At 42.7% G+C, this 23,850-nt stretch overlaps 1 protein-coding gene across 1 annotated transcript in view; it reads left to right on the forward strand.

Annotated features, from left to right (window-relative positions):
• Positions 1-23,850, forward strand: part of pabir2 (PABIR family member 2) — a gene marked incomplete at its 5' end in the record, with an annotated part of 113,111 nt that overhangs the window by 68,938 nt on the left and 20,323 nt on the right. The window contains 2 exons of the mRNA XM_078536097.1: positions 13,871-13,935; positions 21,778-21,874. Coding sequence (XP_078392223.1) covers positions 13,871-13,935; positions 21,778-21,874 — 162 coding nt within the window. The remainder of the gene's footprint in view (positions 1-13,870; positions 13,936-21,777; positions 21,875-23,850) is intronic.

A 23,850-nucleotide genomic window follows, 5' to 3' on the forward strand; every position in this document is an offset into this window, starting at 1 on the left:
GAACCTCAAAGGTAATAATTATTACCCAAGCCATGTTCAAAGTGACATAGGGCAAATAAGATTAGAGAGGTGAATGCGTGGCTTAAAGACAGGTGTGGGAGAAGCATGTTCCAGTTCGTGGGGCACTGGCACCAGTACTGGGGAAAGTGAGGGCTGTACCACTGGGATGACCTATGCCTGAACCGTGCTGGGACCGGCGTTCTCGCGAGCCACATAACTAGGGAAGTAGAGAGGGTTTTAAACTAAATAGTGGGGGCAAGGGATCAAATTTGGGAAAATGTGGTAAATCAAGGAGTACAGACAAGGCAAGAGAGGAAGGTATTAATGTGGGAAATGGTAAACTGACCATGACAGGAAGGGGCAGAGAGTACAAATCTAAGAGTAAATCAGCAGATAGGTGTTACAAAAATAATAAAAGGACAAAACTTAAGGCTATGTGTCTGAATGCATGTAGTATTCAAAACAAAACAGATCCAATGGTAGTGCAAACTGAGATAAACAAGTATGATCTAATAGCCATTACAAAGATATGGCTATGGGTTGACATAGATTGGGACCAGAATATTGAAGATTGTGTTCAGAACGAAAGATAGTTTAAATAAGTTATATTTGTATTTGTGAGTGTTAGGAATGAGTTTTAGCTTTAAATTTAATTTATGTTTTTTTATTTGTGTGTTAATAAAGGGGGGAACTTGAATTTTCATTTCAATTTAAACCAATGCCTGCAAGTCTGGGTTTGTGTGTAAAGCTGTATTTTTAATGAGGTTTTATCACACTTCAGGTAGAAAAACAGGGCTGTTTTCTAGCAACAGGGGGCCCACAGACACAGGGAGAAACAGAACAGCAGTTTTTGAGTTCATTTGGTGATTATGCTCTAATGTGAAGGAAGCAGTTTAAGTCTCCCTCTAGCTGGACATATTGGCAGATTGCTGAGGAAAATAGGTCTAACCTCTAAAGTAGGTTTGCTTTAAAGCTAAAGTAACAATGAATGTTGAGTGAGTTCTGGATCTCAAGGGAGATACCAAGTTGTCATCAGTCTGTGGGAACTGCAGGGAACAGGTCCTAAAGGAAAAAGAGAAAGGTCCCAAGAAGACCTTCTAGTCAAAGGAAAAGAACAGGAATCTGGAAAAAATTCTGTTAAGGGAAGTTAAGCGTGAGGAGCAGAGGAAGGCTCCAGGCTTAAAGGGAGAAAGCTGCAGGACGCAGACTTAAAGCAAAATAGGCTTGTGAGAAGCCAGAAGATTCGAGGACACAGCCAAGGGTTGGTGGCTCCTTATTATGGGCATGTGAAGCAATGGTGTTCTGTTGGCACAGCTGAGTATCTGAGAGAGAGTGCGTGGAAGGCAAAGCCTGAATGCAAATGGCGATCCAGGGGAGAGGAACATCAGAAGGAGAGTTTGAAACCCTGGAGGTGGACCCTTGTGAAAGGCATCTGAGAGAAAACATTGTTTGGGAGAAGATTCCAAAGCGAGTTCTTCCAAGACTGGAGATTGGAAACCCTTGTGTGAAAGATGGAGTTCACTGAGGCTGGTTGGCTCACGGTGTAACAGGCATCTGGGGGGAGTTGATGAGGGATCCATAGCATCTGTTTGGGGTGGAATCTGTCACTTGGTTTACGAGTGTGGTGTGTCTGACCACAGGTTGCCTATTGGTTTACATGGACTGTATACTTACTGTGAACATGAGAGTATAAGAAAGCTTTTGTATTGTGTGTTATTCTTATGAATCTGTATATATCTATAAAGGTATAGTTGTGGGTGATGGGGTAATGTAATATAGTTCATCTTTTCTTGTTTAATATATGTTTTGTTCTTTTGTTAAAAGTTCATCAGTTGACTCCTGTGACTCTGTTCAGTAGCCGCTCTCCATGTTTCTAAATAAAAAAAAAGTTAGGACCTATCAAGCCAGGTTCTACCCTGGGATCTTGCTTGTCCAGTAGTAACATCAGTTGAGATCATAACATATGTGACATTTAGGAAGGACAGGAATCCAGGAAAAGGTGGAAGGGTAGCTCTTAATTAAAGATGATATTAGCACAATAGAGAGGGATGGCCTAAGTTCAGGAAATCAGGATGTAGAACCGGTTTGGGAAGAGATGCATGATGAATGCAAGAAGTCACTTGTTGGGATGGTGTACAGGCCACTTAACAGTAACCACACAGTAGGACGGGGTATCAAAGAAGACATAATGCAAGCTTATCAGAAAGGTACGGTTATTATGATGGAGGATTTTAATCTACATATAGACTAGAAAAAATCAGATGGGCAAAGGTAGCCTGAATGAGGAATTCATAGAATGTTTTCGGGATAGTTTCTTAGAGCAGCATCTTCTGGCACCAAACAGAGAGCAGGCTGGTATTGACCAGCGAGATGGGGGTAATTAATGACCTCATAGTGAAGGCGCCCTAGGTAGCAGTGATCATAAAATGATTGAATTTTACATTCAGTTTGAGGGAGAGAAGTGTGGGTCTAAGACTAATGTTTTAAACTTAAATAAGGGTGACTATGAGAGCATGAAAGCAGAGCTAGTGAAAGTGAACTGGCAATTAGGTTAGGGAATAGGTCAATAGAGATGCAGATCAAGGGGATATTTCAGAATACACAGAATAGATACATTCCAGCAAGAAATAAATATTTCAAGGCAAGGACCCACCATCCATGGTTAACTAAAAAAGTTAAAGATATTATTATACTTAAAGAAAAAGCAGGTAATTGCGCAAAGATTGGTGGCTGGTCAGAAGATTGGACAGAATATAAAAAACAGCAAAAAATGACTCAAAGATTGATAAGGTTACAGTTAGAGTACGAAAGAAAGCTAGATAGAAATATAAAGACAGGTAGTAAGAGTTTCTATAGATATTTAAAAAGAAAAAGAGCTAACAAAGTGAACGTTGGTCCTATAGTAAGTGCACCTGAGAAGTAAGAATGGAAAATAAGGAGATGGCAGGTGAATTGAACCAGTATTTTATGTCGGTCTTCACGATAGAGGATACAGGTATCATCTCGGAAATGGCTCTAAATTAGCAACTGTAAGTGGGGGGAGGAACTCAAGAAAATTACAAACACCAGATAAGTAGTCCTTAGCAAATTGTTGGAACTGCAAGTTGACAAGAGCCCGGGTCCTGATGGGCTTCATCCTAGGGCCTTAAAAGAAGTGGCTAGTGAGATAGTTCGTGTGTTGGTTTTAATTTTCCAAAATTCCCTACATTCGGGGAAGGTTCCATTAGATATATAGAGGTACCAACGAGAGAGGATGCAATACTTGATCGCCTATTAGGGAACCAGACAGGTCAGGTGACAGAAGTATGTGGAGGCGAACATTTTGGTTCCAGTGACCACAATGTCATTAGTTTTAAGTTAATTATGGATAAGGATAGGTCTGGTCTTCAAGTTGAGATTCTAAATTGGAGAAAGGCCAATTTTGTGGAAATGAGAAAGGATCTAGGAAGAGTGGATTGGGATAAGTTGTTTTCTGGCAAGGATGTGTTCAGTAAGTGGAAGGCATTCAAAGGTGAAATTTTGAGAGTGCAGAGTTTGCATGTTCCTGTCAGGATTAAAGGCAAAGTTAACAGGCATAGGGAACCTTGGTTTTCAAGGGATATTGGCGATCTGGTTAAGAAGAAGAGAGATGTATAGGCAACAAGGAGCAAATGAGGTACTTGTAGAGTATAGAAAATGTAAGAAAATACTAAAGAAGGAAATCAGGAAGGCAAAAAGAAGACATGAGGTTGCTTTGGCAGATAATGTGAAGGTAAGACCGAAGGGTTTCTACAGGTATATTAAGAGTAAAAGGATAGCAAGGGATACAATTGGTCCCCTTGAAGATCAGAGTGGTCGTCTATGTGTGGAGCCTCACGAGATGGGGGAGATCTTAAACAGATTTTTTGCATCAGTATTTACTCAGGAAACTGGCATAGTGTATAAGGAAGGAAGGGAAACAAGCAGTAGTGTCATGGAACATATAGAGATTAAAGAGAAGGAGGTGCTTTCTGCCTTACAGCGAATAAAGGTAGATAAATCCCCCGGGCCTGACATGATATTCCCTCGGACCTTGAGGGAGACTAATGTAGAAATTGCAGGGGCCCTGGCAGAAATATTTAAAATGTCCTTAGCCACGGGTGAGGTGCCGGAGGATTGGAGGGTAGCTCATGTTGTTCTGTTGTTTAAAAAAGGCTCCAAAAGTAAACCAGTTAATTACAGGCCAGTGAGCCTGACGTCAGTAGTAGGTAAATTATTGGAAGGTGTTCTGAGAGATCGGATATACAATTATTTGGACAGCCAAGGGCTGATTAAGGATAGTCAGCATGGCTTTGTGCGTGGTAGGTCATGTTTAACGAACCTTGTAGAGTTTTTCGAGGAGGTTACCAAGAAAGTAGATGAAGGAAAGGATGTGGATATTGTCTACATGGACTTTAGTAAGGCCTTTGACAAGGTCCCACATGGGAGGTTAGTTCAGAAGGTTCAGACGCTTGGTATCCATAGAGAGTTTGTAAACTGGATTCGAAATTGGCTGTGTGGGAGAAGACAGAGAGTGGTAGTGGATGATTTCTTCTCAGACTGGAGGCCTGTGACTAGTGGTGTGCCTTAGGGATCTGTGCTGGGACCATTGTTGTTTGTTGTCTATATCAATGATTTGGATGATAATGTGGTAAATTGGATCAGCAAGTTTGCTGATGACACTAAGATTGGAGGCGTTGTGGACAGCGAGGAAGGCTTTCAAAGCTTGCAGAGGGATCTGGACCAACTGGAAAAATGGGCCAGAAAATGGCAGATGGAATTTAATGCAGAAAAGTGTGAGGTGTTGCATTTTGGAAGGACAAACCAAGGTAGGACATACACAGTAAATGGTAGGGCACTGAGGAGTGCGGAGGAACAAAGGGATCTGGGAGTTCAGATACATAATTCCCTGAAAGTGGCGTCACAGGTAGACAGGGTTGTAAAGAAAGCTTTTGGCATACTGGCCTTCATAAAGCAAAGTATTGAGTTTAGGAGTTGGGATGTTATGGTGAGGTTGTATAAGACATTGGTGCGGCCAACTTTGGAGTATTGTGTGCAGTTCTGGTCGCCTAACTACAGGAAGGATATCAGTAAGATTGAAAGAGTGCAGAGAAGATTTACTAGGATGTTGCCGGGTCTTCAGGAGTTGAGTTACAGGGAAAGATTAAACAGGTTAGGACTATATTCCTTGGAGTGTAGAAGAATGAGGGGAGATTTGATAGAAGTTTACAAAATTATGAGGGGTATAGACAGAGTAAATGCGAGTAGGCTCTTTCCACTTAGATTAGGAGAGATAAACACGAGAGGACATGGCTTTAGGGTGAAAGGGGAAAGGTTTAGGGGGAACATTAGGGGGAACTTCTTCACTCAGAGAGTGGTGGGAGTGTGGAACGAGCTGCCATCTGACGTGGTAAATGCGGGCTCAATCTTAAGTTTTAAGAATAAATTGGATAGATACATGGATGGGAGAGGTCTGGAGGGTTATGGACTGGGTGCAGGTCAATGGGACTAGCGGAATAATATTTTGGCACAGGCTAGAAGGGCCGAATGGCCTGTTTTTCTGTGCTGTAGTGTTCTATGGTTCTATTGGAAAACAGCTAATGTAACTCATTTATTCAAAAAGGGAGGGAGACACAAAGGAAATTACAGGCCAGTTAGCTTAACATCTGTCTTAGGGAAATGTTAGAAGCTGTTATTAAAGATGTTATAACAGGGCACTTAGATAAATTCAAGGTAATGATGAAGAGTCATCATGGTTTTGTGAAAGGGAAAACATGTTTAACCAATTTATTGGAGTTCTTTGAAGAAGTAACATTTGCTGTGGATAAAGGGGAACCAATGGATGTACTGTACTTAGATTTTCAGGAGGCATTTAATAAGGTGCCACATCAAAGGTTATTGTGGAAAATAAAAGCTCATGGAGTATGGTGAAACATATTAGCATGGATAGAAGTTGACTAGCTAACAGGAAACAGAGAGTAGGCATAAATGGGTCATTTTCTGGTTGGCAAGATCTAATGAGTGGTGTACCACAGGGATTAGTGCTGGGGCCTCAACTTTTTATAATTTATATAAATGAATTGGATGAATGGACCTAAGGTATGGTCGCTAAATTTGCTGATGACACAAAGATTGTTAGGAAAGTATATTCTGATGACACAAAGATTGTTAGGAAAGTAGATTCTGAAGAGGACATGAGGCTACAAAAGAATACAGATAAAATTAAAAGGTCTTGAAGCGGTCCATGTCCAAATGCAGCAAGACCTGAACAATATACGTGCTTGGGCTGACAAGTGGCATGTAACATTCGCGCCACACAAGTGTCAGGCAATGACCATCTCCAACAAGAGAGAATCTAACCATTGCCCCATGATGTTCAATGGCATTGCCATCCTGGAATCCCCCACTATCAACATCCTTGGGGGTTACCATTGACAGAAACTGAACTGGACTAACCATATAAATACTGTGGCTACAACAGCAGGTCAGAGGGTAGGAGTCCTGCGACAAGTAACTCACCACCTGACTCCCCCCAAAGCCTGTCCACCATCTACAAGGCACAAGTCAGGAGTGTGATGGAATGCATCCTGCTTGCCTGGGTGAGTGCAGCTCCCACAACACTCAATAACTAGCCCACTTGCACCACATCCACAAACATTCACCTCCTCCACCACCAACGCACAGTAGCACCAGTGTGTACCATCTACAAGATGCACTGCAGAAATTCACCAAGGTTCCTTAGACAGCACCTTCCAAACCCACGACCACTACCATCAAGAAGGACAAGGGCAGCAAATGACCATAAGACATAGGAGCAGAAATTAGGCCATTCGGCCCATCGAGTCTGCTCCGCCGTTCAATCATGGCTGATAAGTTTCTCAACCCCATTCTCCCACCTTCTCCCACCTTGATCCCCTTACCAATCAAGAACCTATCTATCTCGGTCTTAAATACACTCAATGACCTGCCCTCCACAGCCTTCTGTGGCAATGAATTCCATAGATTCACCACTCTCTGGCTAAAGAAGTTTCTCCTCATCTCTGTTCTAAAAGGTCTTCCCTTTACTCTGAGGCTGTGCCCTCGGGTCCTAGTCTCTCCTACTAATGGAAACATCTTCCCCACGTTCACTCTATCCATGCCTTTCAGTATTCTGTAAGTTTCAATCAGATCCCCCCTCATCCTTCTAAACTCCATCGAGTATAGACCCAGAGTCCTCAAACGTTCCTCATATGTTAAGCCTTTCATTCCTGGAATCATTCTCGTGAACCTCCTCTGGGCCTTCTCCAGGGCCAGCACATCCTTCCTGAGATACGGGGCCCAAAATTGCTCACAATATTCTAAATGTGGTCTGACCAGAGCCTTATAAAACCTCAGCAGCACATCCCTGTTTTTATAGTCTAGTCCTCTCGAAATAAATGCCAACATTGCATTTGCCTTCCTAACTACCGTGTCAACCTGCAAGTTAACCTTAAGAGAATCCTGGACTAGGACTCCCAAGTCCCTTTGCACTCCAGATTTCTGAATTCTCTCCCCGTTTAGAAAATAGCCTATGCCTCTATTCTTCCTATCAAAGTGCATGACCTCACACTTCCCCACGTTGTATTCCATCTGCCACTTCTTTGCCCATTCTCCTAACCTGTCCAAATCCTTCTGCAGCCTCCCCGCCTCCTCAATACTACCAGTCCCTCCACCTACCTTTGGATGGAAGCGCCATCACTTGGAAGTTCCCCTTCAAGTCACTCACCATCTTGACTTGGAGATATATCGCCGTTCCATCACTGTCGCTGGGTCAAAACCCTGGCACTCCCTCCCTAACAGCACTGTGGGTGTACTCACACCACACGGACTGCAGCGGCTCAAGAAGGTAGCTCACCACCACCTTCATAAGGGCAACTAGGGATGGGCAATAAATGCTAGCCTAGCCAGTGAAGTCCACATCCCGTGAACGAATAAAAAGAGTGGACATAGATCTGGCAAATGGAGTATAATGTGGGAAATGTGAAATTGTCCATTTTAGGCAGGAAGAATAAAAAAGAAACATATTTAAATGGTGAGAGATTGCAGAGCTCTGGGTGTCTGAATAGATGAATCACAAAAGGTTCGCTTGCAAGTACAGCAAGTAATTAGGAAAGCAAATCAAATGTTATCATTTATTGTGAGGGGAATTGAATGCAAGTGTAGGGAGGTTATGCTTCATTTATGCAGGGCATTGGTGAGACCACATCTGGGGTACTGTATACAGTATTGGTCTCCTTATTTAAGGAAGAATGTTAGTGCATTGGAAGCAATTCAGAGAAGGCTTACTAGACCAATACCAGGGATGGGTGGGTTGTCTTATGAGAAAAGGTTGGAAGGCTAGGCTTGTATCCACTGGAGCTTAGAAGAGTAAGAGGCGACTTGATTGAAATGTATAAGATCCTGAGGGGACTTGACAGGGTGGGTGTGGAAAGGATATTTCCTCTTGTGGGAGAATCTAGAACTAGGGAGTCATTGTTTAAAAATAAGGCGTTGCTCAATTAAGACAGAGATGAGAATCTTTCTCTGAGGGTCATGACTCTTTGGAACTCTCTTCCTCAAAAGGCAGTGGAGGCTGAATCTTTGAGTATTTTTAAGACAGAGATAGATAGATCCTTGATAAACAAGGGGCTGAAAGGTTATTGGGGGTCGGCCGGAATATTGAGTTGAGGTTAGAATTAGATCAACCATGATAATATTGAATGGCGTTGCAGGCTTGAAGGGCCGAGCGGCCTACTCCTGCTCCTAATTCATACGTTGGTATGTAGCAGAATGGCTGCACCTATACAAGTATATGTTCGCAAGAATCAGTACATTCAGGAGGGCAAGAACGATGAGAGGTCAGAAATAAAGCCAATTGAAAATAAGAAACAAAACCAAGAGCTCCCATTGAATCTCAGGTCAGAATCGATTGTTTTCGCTGGCATCTGGGGTCACGTTAATTTTCAAGTGATAAAATGGAGTTGTATTGGAAAACAGTGTGGGAAGAACTGGATGGGGGCAATAGTCTAAAAGTTAGAGCCAGACCTTTTCAGAAGTGAAAATAAGAAAGAAAAAAGGGAGAAGTTTGGAAAACTCTTCCACCATTGACAAAGGTGGGTATGTGGGATTAAGCCACAGATCAACCATGATCTCAGTGAATGGCAAAGCAGCAGTGAGGAAGAAGGGAAGTCCTGTGTTTGATGGCATTGTGGTGAGGTGGGACAGCAGGGAATCACTGAGGGGGTTGGGGGGAGATATTGGGATGTAGTAATTGGGAGCTGGATATTCAGTGTTTGCTGGGGCGAGGGTCACAGTTCCAGCAGTTCCAATTTCTAGCTTTCTAACAAATCTCACTTTGGAATCTCCTCCCAAACCGACACTTTCTCTCAGATGTCTTGCGCAAGGGGTCACCTCCAGGGTTTCGATCTCTCCTTACGATGTTCCTGTTCCCTAGGTCACCATATGCATTCAAGCTGTCTTCCACGCATTCTCTCTCACCGACTCAGCTGTCAACAGTACACCACTGCTTCATGTGCCCATATCAAAGAGTTACAGACCTTCAACAATTTCTTTGGACCTCTGGCCTCATGCAAACTGTTCTCGTTTTCAATCTGCTTTCTGCAGCTTTTGTCTCTTTAAATCTGAAGCTTGGAGCCTTTCTCTCTGCCCCTCACTCTCAACCTCACTTAACAGGACCTTTTCCAGACTCCTGACCTTCCTTTGACTAGAAGGTCTGCTTGGGACTTTCTCCTGTTCCACTGCCCTGGATTCTTGGGGACTTTCTTCTTTAGATTGGGACTGGCTATCTGCCCCTTTTGCCCCAGTCTTAACTTTCAAAACCAACTTTAGCTTGGAACTAGCTATCTGCCTGTTCTAGGCTGCTTCTGCCTGGCAGCTACCTTCAAAACTAAACTCAAAACTGCTTTTCTAGTTCTTTGTGTGTGCATCTGTGGGAGGGACCTACCTCTCTGAGCCTCTGTTGCTAGGCAACAGCGCTTTTTTTTCCGACTCATATTTGCTTAACTTAGCTTACAGTAGCAAAAATCTTATTAGAAATGCAAGCACCTTTTAAAGTGAAACTAAAACTCAATTTGACCTTTCTTAACACACAAAGGCAGAAATGCAAATCAAACTTAGACATTAAAGCTAAAACTCATTCCTAACACCTACAAATACCAATGTAACTGACGTAAACTATCTCTATTTCCGAACAATACTAAGACCTCAAATACTGGTGATCTTCAGAGAGGAAGGGAAGTTTGCCTGTATCAGAGGACTCCCTGTTGTGTCCGGAGCCCGGCAACACTTGGATTCAGCTTCGCAACAGAAGTAGTACTGCCATCATAGCCTGTTATACATGTTGGGATAAAGGATCAGAAAGGTTGTATGTGGTACATCCGCAGCTGAATGCATTCCTTTGGAGTCATTCCACCTTCAGACTGATGCCCCTAACAGTTTCTCGTAAGTCATTTGGACCCTTCAGTGTTTTGCGGCGCCCTCTCGCATTCCATCTGCCTGAGCAGTGCTCACCATCCCAGTGGGGCTGCCAACCAGCCCTCCCTTCAGGCCTTCCCCTATCCGTGCACTGCCCACCATCCCTAATTAGATGGTGAATGTAGAGGCAGCCTGTTTTTTTCTCATTGCTCTTTCATGTGATGTGTGTGTCACTGGCAAGGTCAGCATTTATTGCCTATCTATAATTGCCCTTGCAATGAGTGGCTTCGTAGGCCATTTCAGAGGGCAGTTAAGAGTCAACTACATTGCTGTGGGTCTGGAGTCACATATAGGACAGTCCGAGTAAGGATGGCAGATTTCCTTCCCTAAAGGACCAGGGATAGGTGCTAGAAAAGCTATTAGACCTAAAGGCTGACGAGCCCCAGGACCTAGGATCTTAAAAGACGTGGCAACAGAGATAGCTGATGCATTGATATAATCTTCCAAAGTTCCTTAGATTGTGGAAAGGTTCCTGTGAATTGGGAATTAGCCAATGTAACACCTTTATGCAAGGAAGGAGGGAGGCAGAAAGCAAGAAACTGTAGGCCAGTTAACGTAACATCTGTCATAGAGAAAGTGCTAGAATCCATTATAAAGGAGTTTATAGCAGAGCCAAAATGGTTTTGTGAAAGGGAAATGTTGTTTAACTAATCTATTTTTTGAATTTTTTGACAAAGTGGATTAAGAGGAACTGGTCGATGTGGTGTACTTGGATTTCTAAAAGGCATTTGATATGTTGCCACATCAAAGGTTACCACACAAGATAAGAGCACATGGTGTAGAGGGTAACATATTAACATGGATAAAGAATTGGTTGCCCAACAGGAAGCAGAGAGCAGTGATAAATGGGCCTTTTTCAGATTGGTAAGCTGAAACTAATTGAGTGCCACAGGGATCAGTGCTGGGTCCTCAACTATTTACAATCTATATCAATGACTTGGATGAAGGGACTGAATGTATGGTAGCTAAATTTGCCGATGACACCAAGATAAATGGGAAAGTAAATTGTCAAGAAGAGATCAAGAGTCTGCAAAGGGATATAGACAGGTTAGGTGAGTGGGCAAAAATTTGGCAGATGGAGTATAAAGTGGGTAAATGTGAACTTGTTTAGTTTGGCAGGAGGAATAGAAAAGCAGTGTACTGTTTAAATGGAGAAAGATTGCAGAACTTGGTGGTACAGAGGGATCTGGGTGTCCTGGTGCATGAATCACAAAGTTAGTATGCAGGTACAGCAAGTGATTAGGAAGGCAAGTAGAATGTTGGCGTTCAATGCAAGAGGAATGGAATATAAAAGCAGGGAAGTTTTACGACAGCTGTACAGGGCCTTGGTGAGACCACATCTGGAGTAATGTATGTAGTTTTGGTCTCATTTAAAAATAAGATATAATTGATTTAGAAGCAGTTCAGAAAAGGTTCATTCCTGGGATGAAGGGGTTATCTTATGAAGAAAGGTTGAACAGGTTAGGCCTATACCCAGTGGAGTTTAGAAGAATGAGAGGTGATCTTATTGAAAACTACAAGATCCTGAGGAGACTTGAGAGGTCGGATATCCGGAGGATGTCCCCTCTTATGGGGGAGACATAGTTTAAAAATAAAAGGTCTCCCTTTTAAGACAGAGATGAGGAGAAACTATTTCTCCCAAAGGGTTATTGGTGTGTGGAATTGTCTTCCCCAGAAAGTAGCGGAGGCTGAGTCTTTGAATTTATCTAAGGCAGAGTTAGACAGATTTTTGTTGAGCAATGGAGTCGAGAGTTATGGGGTACAGACAGGAAAGTGGACCTGGGACCACAGTCAGATCAGCCATGATCTTATTGAATGGTGGAGCAGGCTCAAATGGCCTACACCTGTTCCTACGTCCTAGTGAACCAGATGTGTTTTTACAACAATCAATGATAGTTGTCTTGGTCACCATTACTGAGACAAGCTTTATATTCCAGACTTATTAGTTGAATTTAAATTCCATGAACTATCAAGGTGGGATTTGAACCCATGTCCCCAGATCATTAACCTGGGCTTCTAGATTTTTAGTCTAGTGACATTACCATTACACAACCATCTCCTCTGTTAATTGGTGATCTCCTGATTGCATAGGAATGCTGACAGGGGGGAGGTCAGGACCCGGAAATGACCCTGATGCCCGTTAATGTTTTCTTCCAGGAAGGTTAAGGTCCATGTGCCCGCCTCTTTCACCAGTCTGACTATGTCCCCCTCAAAGTCTATTATTATTATTATACTCTGTGTATCCAAGTCCAGGTCATTAGTATATATCAAAAGAACTAATGGTCCTAATACTGACCCATGAAAGCACTATTGTATTCCTCCCTCTAGTCTGAAAAACAACAGTTTACCACTATTCTCTGCTTTCTGTCCCTTAGCTAGTTTTGTATCCAAGCTGCCACAGTCCCATTAATCCCATGGGTGTTAATTTTGTTAACAAGCAAATTATCTGATATTTTGTGAAACTTCTCTAAAATGTCCATATACGCAAATATCAATTAATTTTGTCTTGCATTCTAGTCCCTAAAAGTTTCCCCCACTGATATTAAACTGACTGGCCTCTACTTGCTGGGCTTTTCAATTCCCACTTTGGACATGGGTGTAACATTTGAAATTTTCCAGTGCTTTGGCAGCAGCATTCTTCCCCCACCCCACCCTGCCCCCGGCTCCACCCCACTCTCCACAAGGAGGATTGGGAGATTATGGGCAGAGCCTGCGCAATTTCCACACTTTCTTTAGTCAGTAACCTAGGATGCATCCCATCCTGACTGGGTAACTTTTCCACTTTGAAAACTGTCAAACTGTTAAGTATCTTTTGACATAAGTTTTTCCAATTGTAGAAGCATGATGGGGTGTGAGGTTTGTGAGTGGTGTGAATGTAATCAACCTATTCAATAGATTGGAATTATTCCAACTCCATGTTCTTGGTATCTTCTCACTGAGGAACTGTGGAGCTGAATTTGTTCTTTGTGAGGTGTGACATCACTGGGGGGTATGTTTCTTCTCTGCGATTTACAGCCTTAAGAACCTGCCTAGGGGATCATCAAGGTTCTTGTGTAAAGTGTGTACTTTGTATTTTGTGACAATGAATAAGATTCCAGTTTTGCAGAAGTGAATTTGAAAGTATTGCTAAATTTAATGTTCTGAAAAATGGTTCCATGCAAATATCTGAATACTTTGCTGCTGTTTGTTGTCTTGTGATCTTGAGTATTCCTTTAGTTCATGATTGGAGAGAAATCATTCAACCCAAAACTACTGCCTGTCGAAGCTCATAGATACTAGGGCTCCGGTTGATTGCTTGGTTTTGTTCATGCCATTGGTTAATAAAGGAATCTTGAAATTGTGGAGTATAGTTTTAATCTGTTGATGCTTATTGTGCTTTCAGTAGGAGGAGTCAGAGTCCAATCAACTGCATCAGACCGAGTGCACTGGGGCCTTTGAAAAGAAAAGGTAACCATTCAGTGAACCAAAAGTCACTTTTATCTTTAAAGAAGATGATTTTATATTGTTCTGTCAAGGTGCCATGAAAAGTACAGTTGATTGTGTCTGGGTTAAAAAGTCATAGGTTCAAACCCCACTCCTACTTTTGAGTTCAGAATCCAATCTGGCACCTTTTGAGGAAAGTCCTTTGACTTGATTGGTTGAATGCAGAAGATCTAATGGCGCTATTGGAAGAGCAGCAAGGGCGTTCTCCTGGTCAATATTTATCCCTCGACTGACACCATAAAAATCCATTAATCAGTTCCTTCCTTACAGTTTTGTCGGATCATGCTATGCAAACCAGAGTGCCAAATCTTCAAAAATAATTCAGTGAGTTGTCTTGATGAGGTGATAAGTGCAAATGCAAACGATGTAAATACAAAACTTAAATAATGAAGCAGTCTGTGTCCATATGTAGCAATACCCAGACAGCATTCAGACTTGGGCTGATAAGTGGCAAGTAGCGTTTGTGTTCACACAAGTGCCAGACATTTCCAAAAAGAGAATATAGGAACATAGAAGCAGAAGTAGGCCATTCAGCCCATCGAGTCTGCTCCGCCATGCAGTACGGACGTGGCTGATCATCCACTTCAGTGCCTTTTTCTCACACTGTCCCCATATCCCTTTATCTCATTGGTATTTAGAAATCTGTCAATCTCTGCTCAAGGTACTCAGTGATTGATCTTCCACAGCCTGCTGGGGTAGAGAATTCCAAAGATTCACAATCCACTGAGTACAAAAAAAAAAACCTCCTTATCTAGGTCCTAAGTTTTCCCCCTTATTTTTAAATTGTGTCCTCTGGTTCAAGACTCCCTAACCAGGGGAAACATCTTACCTGCATCTGCCCTGTCTGTTCCTTTAAGTATTTTGTAGGTTTCAATGAGATCACCTCTCATTCTTTGAAACTCTAGAGAATACAGGTCCAGTTTGCCCAATCTCGCTTCATAAGACAGTCCTGCCATCCCCGGAACAAGTCTGGTGAGCCTTCACTGCACTCCCTCTATGGCAGTAATATCCTTTCTGAGGTATGGGGACCAAAACTACACACACTGCTCCAGGTGTGGTCTAACCAAGGTTCTATACAATTGAAGCAAGACTTCACTACTCCTGTATTCAAATCCTTTGTGACAAAGGCTAACATTCCATTAGAGTCATAGAGGTCTACAGCACAGAAAAAGGCCCATCAGCCCATCGAGTCTGCGCTGGTCAAACAAGTACCTAACTATTCTAATCCCATTTTCCAGCACTAGGCCCATAGCCTTGTATGCCATGGCATCGCAAGTGCACATCCAAATACCTCTTAAATATTATGAGGGTTTCTGCCTCTCCCACCCTTTCAGGCAGAGAGTTCCAGATTCCCACCACCCTCTGGCTGACAAAATTCTTCCTCACATCCCCTCTAAACCCCCTGCCCCTTACCTTAAATCTGTGCCCCCTGGTTATTGATCCCTCCACCAAGGGGAAAAGTTCCTTCCTGTCTACCCTATCTATGCCCCTCATAATTTTATACACCTCAATCATGTCCCCGCTCAATCTCCTCTGCTCCAGGGAAAATAACCCCGGTCTATCCAATCTCTCCTCATAACTAAAACTCTCCAGCCCAGGCAACATCCTGGTAAATCTCCTCTGCATTCTCTCTAGTGCAATCACATCCTTCCTATAATGTGGATTCCAGAACTGCACGCAATACTCTAGCTGTGGCCTAACCAGCATTTTATACAGTCCCAGCATAACCTCCCTGCTCTTATATTCTATGCTTCGACTAATAAAAGCAAGTATCCCATATGCCTCTTAACCAATTTATCTACCTGTCCCCCTACCTTAATGGACCGGTAGACAGGCACACCAAGGTCCCCCTGATCCTTGGTACTTCCCAGGGTCCTACAATTCATTGTGTATTCCCCTGCCTTGTTTGTCCTGCCCAAGTGTATTCCCGTGCCTTGTTTGTCCCACCTCACACTTATCTGGATTAAATTCCATTTGCCACTGATCAGCCCATCTGACCAGCCTGTCTATATCCTCCTGTAATCTAAGGCTATCCTCCTCAATATTTACCACCCCACCAATTTTCGTGTCACCCGCAAACTTACTGATCAACCCTCCTACTTTCAAGACTAAATCGTTTATATATATCTCACAAACAGCAAGGGACCCAACACCGATCCCTGTGGGACCACACTGGACACAGGCATCCAGCCACAAAAACACCCCTCGGCCATCACCCTCTGCTTCCTGCCACTCAGCCAATTCTGGATCCAGTTTGCCAAATTGCCTTGGATCCAGTTATCAGTATCCCATGCAGGACCTTATCAAAAGCCTTGCTGAAGCCCAAATAGACTATGTCAAATGCATTGCCCTCATTTACATACCTGGTCACCTCTTTGAAAAATTCAATCAAATTGGTTAGACATGAGCCTTCCTAATTGCTTGCTGCACCTGCATGTTAGCTTTCAGTGACTTATGGACAAGGACACCCAGGTCCCTTTGTACATCTACACTTTCTAATCTCTCACCATTTAAAAAATACCTGGCACATCCATTCCTCCTACCAAAGTGGATAACCTCACATTATTTTCTATCTGTCATGTTGTTGCCCACTAAATCTGTTCAAATCTCCTTAAAGCCGCTCTGTATCTTCCTCACAACACACCTAGCTTTGTGTCATCCGCGAACTTGGAAATATTACATTTGGTTCCCACATTCAAATCATTGATATATATTGTGAACAGCTGGGGCCTGAGTACTGATCCTTGTGGTTCGCTACTAGTCACAGTCTGCTAGCGCGAGAATGACCCATTTATTCCGACTCTGTTTCCTGCCTGTTAACCAATCCTTAATCCATGCAAGCATATTATCTCCTGTCCCATGTGCTTTAATTTTGCTAACCAAACTCCTGTTTATCAAAAGCCTTCTGAAAATCCAAGGATAACACATCCACCTTATCAATTTTGTTAGTAACATCCTCAAAAAAACTCCAACAGGTTCATCAAACATGACTTCCCACAGATAAATCCATGTTGACTATGTCCAATCAGATCATTATGACCAAGTGTTCATTTATCACATCCTTTAGAATAGGTTCCAGTATTTTCTACTACTGATGTAAGGCCAATAGGCCTGTAGTTCCCTGTTTTCTCTCTTCCCCCTTCCTTCTCAAATAGCGGAGTGACATTGGCTACCTTCTAATCTGCAGAAGCTGTTCCAGAATCTATAGAATTTTGGAAGATCACCAATGCATCCACTATCTCCATAGCTACCTCCTTCAATATTCTGGGATGTAGAATATCAGGTCCCAAGGATTTATCAACCTTCGATCTCATTAATTTCTCCAAAACAACCTTCTTACTAATACTAATTTCCTTCAATTCCTCATTTTCCCTCGTCCCTTGGATCTCTAATTCGGGGAGATTTCTTGTATCTTTCTCAGTGAAGACAGATGCAAAGTAATTATTTAGCTTGTGCCATTTCTATATTCCCCTTAATAAATTCTCCTGACTCTGCCTATAATGGACCCACATTTGTCTTAAACAAAGGTTTCCTTTTTATGTAGGTATAGAAGCTTTTCCAGTCTGCTTTTATGTTTTTTGCTAGTTTACATTCATATTCTATTCTCCCTTTCTTTATCAGTTTCTTGGTCTTCCTTTGCTGTATTCTAAAATCCTCTCAGGTTTACTACTATTTCTGGCAACTTTATAGGCCTTTTCTTTTAATCTTATACAATCCTTAATTTCCTTAGTCAGTCACAGTTGACTGACTTTTCTTTTTGGGCTTTTGTGCCTTGAAGGAATGTGTAAACTATGTGATAATTCTTTAAAGACTATCCTTTGCCTATGTACCATCATACCTTTTAAAGTATTTTCCCAATCCACTTCAGCCAACTTTCCCCTCATACATTCATAATTCCTGTTGTTCAAATTTAACACTCTGGCTTCAGATTGAACTGCCTCACTTTCAAACATAATGTAAAATTCTATCATATTATGGTTATCCATCCCTAAAGGTTCTTTTACAATAAGTCTATTAATCAGCCCCTTCTCATTACGTAGCACGAGATCCAAAATAGCCTGTTCTCTAGTCGATTCCTCAACATACTGCTCTAGAAAACCACCTCTAACCCATCTCCCCTTGACATAAAGAGTCTAAAGGGGGATTTAGACAGGTTAAGTGAGTGGGCAAAAATTTGGCAGATGGAGTATAATGTGGGAAAATGTGAACTTTGGCAGGAAGAGTAAAAAAGCAGTATAATATTTGAATAGAGAGAGATTGCAGAACTCTATGGTACAGAGGGATCTGGTTAAACCGGTACATGAATCACGAGAAGTTAGTATGTAGGAAGGCAAATGGAATATTGGTGTTTAGTGCAAGGGGAATGGAATATAAAAATCGGAAAGTTATGCTACAGTTGTACAGGGCCTTGGTGAGACCATGTATGGAGTACTATGTACAATTTTGGTCTCCTTACTTAAAACGGAATATGATTGAATTAGAACATTTGCTCAACTGATTCCTGGGATGAGGGGTTTGACATATGAGGAAGGGTTAAGCAGCCTATATCCATTGGAGTTTAGAACAATGAGAGAACGTATAAGAAAATGGGAGGTGGTGGAATAGTGGTATTGTCACTGGACTAGAAATCCAGAGACCCAGGGTAATGCTCTGGGGTTTGAATTCCACCACAGCAGATGGTGAAATTTGAATTCAATAAAAAATCTGGAATTAAAAGTCTGATGACCATTGTCGATTGTCATAAAAACCCATCTGGTTCACTAATGCCATCCTTACCTGGTCTGGCCAACTTGATATGTAGAAATCTATCAATTTCAGTTGTGAACATACTCAATGACTGATCCTGCACAGCTCTCTGGGGCAGAGAGTTCCAAAGCTTCACCATCCTCTGATTGAAGAAATTCCTCCTCGTCTCAGTCCTAAATGACTGGCCCCTTATCCTGAGACTGTGACTCAGTTCTAGATATCCCAGCGAGGGGAAACATCTTTCCTGCATCTATCCTGCTGAGCCCTGTAAGAATTTTGTCTGTTTGAATGAGATCACCTCTCATTCTTCTAAACTCCAGAGATTAAAGGCCCAATCTATTTAATCGTTCCTCATAAGACAACCCCGTCAAGCCAGCAATTAACTTCGTGAAGCTTCTTTGCAATCCCTCTATGGCAAGTATATCTTTCCTTCGGTAAGGAGACCAAAACTGCACACACTACTCCAGCTGCAGTCTTACCAGGTGCAGTAAGATATCTTTACTCCTATACTCAAAACCTCTTGTAACAAAGGCCAACATATCATTGGCCTTATTAATTGCTTGCTGTACCTGCATGTTAGCTTTCAGTGACTCGTGAACAAGTTCAACAATGCCTAGACTCTCACCATTTAAGAAATACTCTGTATTTCTGTTTTTACCTTGTATTTCTCCACACTCTATTCCATCTGCCAAATTTTTGCCCACTCGCTCAGCCTCTCCAAATCCCCTTGAAGCATCTTTGCAGAGGTGATCTGATTGAAACAACTAAGATCCTGAAGGGACTTAACAGGTTGGATGCTGAGAGGATGTTTCCCTTTGTGGGAAAATCTAGAACAAGGGAACACAGTTTAAAAATTAGGGGTCTCCCATTTAAGACTAAAATGAGAATTCTTTTTTTCTCAGAGAGTGATTAGCCTGTGGAATTCTCTTCCCCAGAGAGCAGTGGAGGCTGAGTCATTGAATATATTCAATTCAAGGCTATGTTAGGTAGATTTTTGATCAGCAAGGGAGTCGAGGGTTATGGGGGCAAACAGGAAAGCGGATTTGAGGCCAGAATCAGATCAGCCATGATCTCATTGAATGGCAGAGCAGGTTCAAGGGGCCAAATGGCCTACTCCTGTGCCTAACTCTTTTGTTGTATTCACTGGCATTACCGTCACCAAATTCCCCCACCATGGTCATCCTGGGGGTTACCATTGACAAGAAGCTGTACAGGACCAGCCACATAAATACTGTGGCTAAAAGAGCAGGTCCGAGGCTGGGAATTCTGTGGTGAGTAACTCACCTCCTGACTCCCCAGAGTCCGTCCACCATCTACAAAGCGCATGTCAGGAGTGTGGTAGAACACACTCCTTTTGCCTGGATCAGTGTAGCTCCAACAACACTCAAGAAGCTCGACACCATCCAGGACAGAGCAGTCCACTTGATTGGCACCTTATCTACCACCTTAAATGTTCACTTCTTCCACCATCGATGCACAGTAGCAGCAGCAGTGTGTACCATCTACAAGATGCACTGCAGCAATTCACCAAGGCTCCTTAGACAACGCCTTCCAAACCCACGGCCACCTAGAAGGACAAAGCCAGCAAATGCATGGGAACACCACCACCTGCAAGTTCCCCTCCAAGTCGCACACCATCCTGACTTGGAAATATATCACTGTCACTGGATCAAAATCTTGGAACTTCCTCCCTAACAGCACTGTGAGTGTACCTACACCACATGGACTTCAGTGGTTCCTTCTCAAGGGAATTAGGGATAGGCAAAAATGCTGGCTTTTCCAGCAATGCCCAATCCTGAAAAAGTGTTTTTTAAAAAAAGCATCTTTCTCTCTGCAATTGTAACTTGTAATCTTCCCACATTGGTCCGTTTGAAAACAAAACTTGCATTTACAGTGTTTCTTTGCTTAACATTGTAGTTGTATTCCTGAAAAGTGTAACTTTAAGTGAAACAACTTTAAGCGAATCAGATTTTCCCATTACAATCAATGTAAAAGCTGTAGTTAGGCTCTTCACAACCTTTCTTGTCAGGAAAAAAATTAAAATGTTATAAGTTGAATTCATATTCATAAATGCCTACATTCGTAAATGAAATAACCTTTAAAATAAAATAAATTTTAAAACATAAAAGAAATACAGGATTAATATAAATAAATAAAAATAAATTGTACTCACCAGCTGGTTTTGGAGTGACCAGACTCCATCTAATGGCAGATGTTGGTCGGTGCAGCGAGCAGCAGAAGAAATCCCAGGACTTCAGTATCTGCTGTGAGCAGGAATGGGGGCAAGGGGAAAGAAGAGCCATCTGAAGAAACTCCCCCATGGTGGCAGCGGACATCAGGGTCTTGGGCTACAGTACAGTGCAAGAGGAGCAACAGAAGATGTCTCCAATGGCGGTGCACTGATTCCAATAGCGCTGGGAAAAATGGCACAAAATGCCGTGTATGTGTGAGAGATGAACAGGCCACAGAACAGGAAATCTGTGACAAACGACGTTATAGTACAAGTCACAATGTTAAATGGCCATATAGTCCCTGCTTTATGACCAATGTTACAGCAAAGCAACATTGACTGAGTCAGTGTTAAGCAGAGACCCGCAGCATCTATCATGATTTCAGGACGTCCCAAAGTCAATGCCAATTATGTACTTTTGAAATGTAGTCACTGTTATAATATAGGAAATATGACAGCCAATTTGCACACAGTTAACTCCCATTCAGAGCAATGCGATAATCACCAGATGTTGATTGAGGGATAAATATTGGGCAGGATTTTGGAGAGAACTCCCCTGTTCTTCGAAATAGTGCCTTGGCATCTTTGCATCCACCTTGGAGGTTTAACAACTTATCTGAAAGACAGCATCTTCAACAAGTACAACTCTCTCTCAGTACTGTAGTAGGAAAATCAGCCTAGATTCTTCCCTCAAGTTTCTGGAGTTGGTCCTGAACTCTTAAGCTACTGATTCAGGTGAAAATGCTACCCTCTGAGACACAGCTGACACTTTTTTGCAAAGAAAAACAGTGTCTGCGGCCCCAGTGATTAATCTTTATTTATAATTCCAGGTGAGATGGAATCTGAAAGCCAACCAAAGCGACTTTTCCAAGGAACCACAAACATGCTGTCCTCTGATGCCTCACAATTGCCAGAACTTGGCTCCTGGTGAGCACCCAGTTTAGTACCTTCACTTAATCTGTATACTCCATTCCTGAGTTTAATCTGTATACTATTCATTGTTTCTGAGTTTTTCCCTCTAGTGGTTTAAGGGAAACTAAGCTTTGATGAGTTAATCTGTTTCCCACATTGGTATTTCTGTGTCTACAAACTCTGATTCAGCAGTAGGACAAACTGTAGCTGTGGTTTGTACTTCCAGTAAAACAGCTGCAACCAGTTCTCTCATTACTGTATGTGCAAGTGGACATGCACACACTACTCCACATATACAAACTTAGTGGGGAAAAATTGTCATTTGTGGGATGTGGGCTTCGCTGGCCACACCAGCATTTATTGCCCTTTGTTCAGAGGGCATTTAAGGGTCAATCGCACAACCACATGTGGAGTCACATGTAGGGCAGATCAGGTAAGAACAGCAGATTTCCTTACCTAAAGGTTATTAGTGAACCAGATGAGTTTTTACAACAATCAACAATGGTTTCATGGTTGTTATCAGACTTTTAATTTCAGATTTTTATTGAGTTCAAATTTCATCATCTGCTGTGGTGGGATTTGAACCTGGGTCCCCAGGGCATTACCCTGGGTCTCTGGAATGCTAATCAGTGACAGTACCGCTATGCCGCCACTGCCTGCCCATTATTGCCCTTGAGAAGGAGGTGGTGAGCTGTCTTCTTGGACCGCTGCTGTCCATGTGGTGTGGGTACACCCACAGTGCTGTTAGGAAGGGTGTTCCAGGATTTTGACCCGGTGACATAGAAATATATCGCCGTTCCTTCAAAGTCAAGATGACTTTGAGGGGAACTTGCAGATGGTGGTGTTCCCATGCATTTGCTTCCCTGGTCCTTCTAGGCCAGACTTATCCAATTTCCGACCTGCCAACCAATGTTCAAAATACACTTAAGTGGAAGTGACAGATTCTATAAGGAGCTGCTCCTCCAATCACAGGCTGTTTCTTTCCTGCGTTTACTGCTGATAGACTCACTAGTGGCAGTGCTAGGCCTGAGGACCAGAGCAGCAGTGTTGAGTCTGAAGTGGGTGGGGAGGTTACTGGATGTGAGAAGTTGCAAGAGAGTGCCTGTTTGACTGGGGAAAGGGGAGCATGAGAGGTCACAAAGAATATCTGCCCATCGTGGTGGGGGCGCGGCAGTGGGAAGAAGCAGCAAGGGAATGTTTGGCAGCCGGGAATGAATTGAAACTGATCAGTAATTGCTCTAACAGATCCTGGATTAATCTGTCAATTTCCTGTAAGCAGCAAGCGCTGAATTGAAATGACAAGTTTCAGAATGGCAAGAATTTCTATTTATTTCCAAATTGCTGCTGTTTCTTTTTACATACGAATTAGGAGCAGGAGAAGGCCATTTGGCCCTTGTAGCCCGCTGCACCATTCAATAAGATCATAACTGATTGTGGCCTCAACTCCACATTCTCGCCTACCCCCAGTAACCTGTGGCTCCCTTAGAATTGTAGAACCATGGAAGGTTTACAGCACAGAAAGAGGCCACTTGGCCCACCTTTCCTGCGCAGGCTGAACAAATCAGCCACCCAGCCTAATCCCACTTTTCAGCATTTGGTCCATAGCCCTGCAGGTTGCGGCATTTCAGGTGCATGTCCAGGCACCCTTTAAATGAGTTGAGGGCTTCTGCCTCTGCTACCCTTTTTAGGCAGAGAGTTCCAGACCCCCATCAGCTTCTGGATGAAAAGGTTTTCCTCATCTCCCCTCTAATCTTTCTACCAATCACTTTTAAGTCTATGCTGCATAGTCACTGACCTCTCTGCTAAAGTAAATAGGCCATTCTCATCCACTCTATCCAGGCCCCATCAATCTTGTACATCTCAATCAAAACTCCCCTCAGTCTCCTCTGTTCGAAGGAGAACAACCCCAGTCTATCCAATCTTTCCTCATAGCTGCAATTTCCCAGTCCTGACAACATCCTCGTAAATCTCCTCTTTCCCCTCTCTAATGC

This window comes from Cetorhinus maximus, unplaced genomic scaffold (assembly GCF_964194155.1).
Source record: "Cetorhinus maximus unplaced genomic scaffold, sCetMax3.hap1.1 HAP1_SCAFFOLD_896, whole genome shotgun sequence".
Lineage (NCBI taxonomy): Eukaryota > Metazoa > Chordata > Chondrichthyes > Lamniformes > Cetorhinidae > Cetorhinus > Cetorhinus maximus.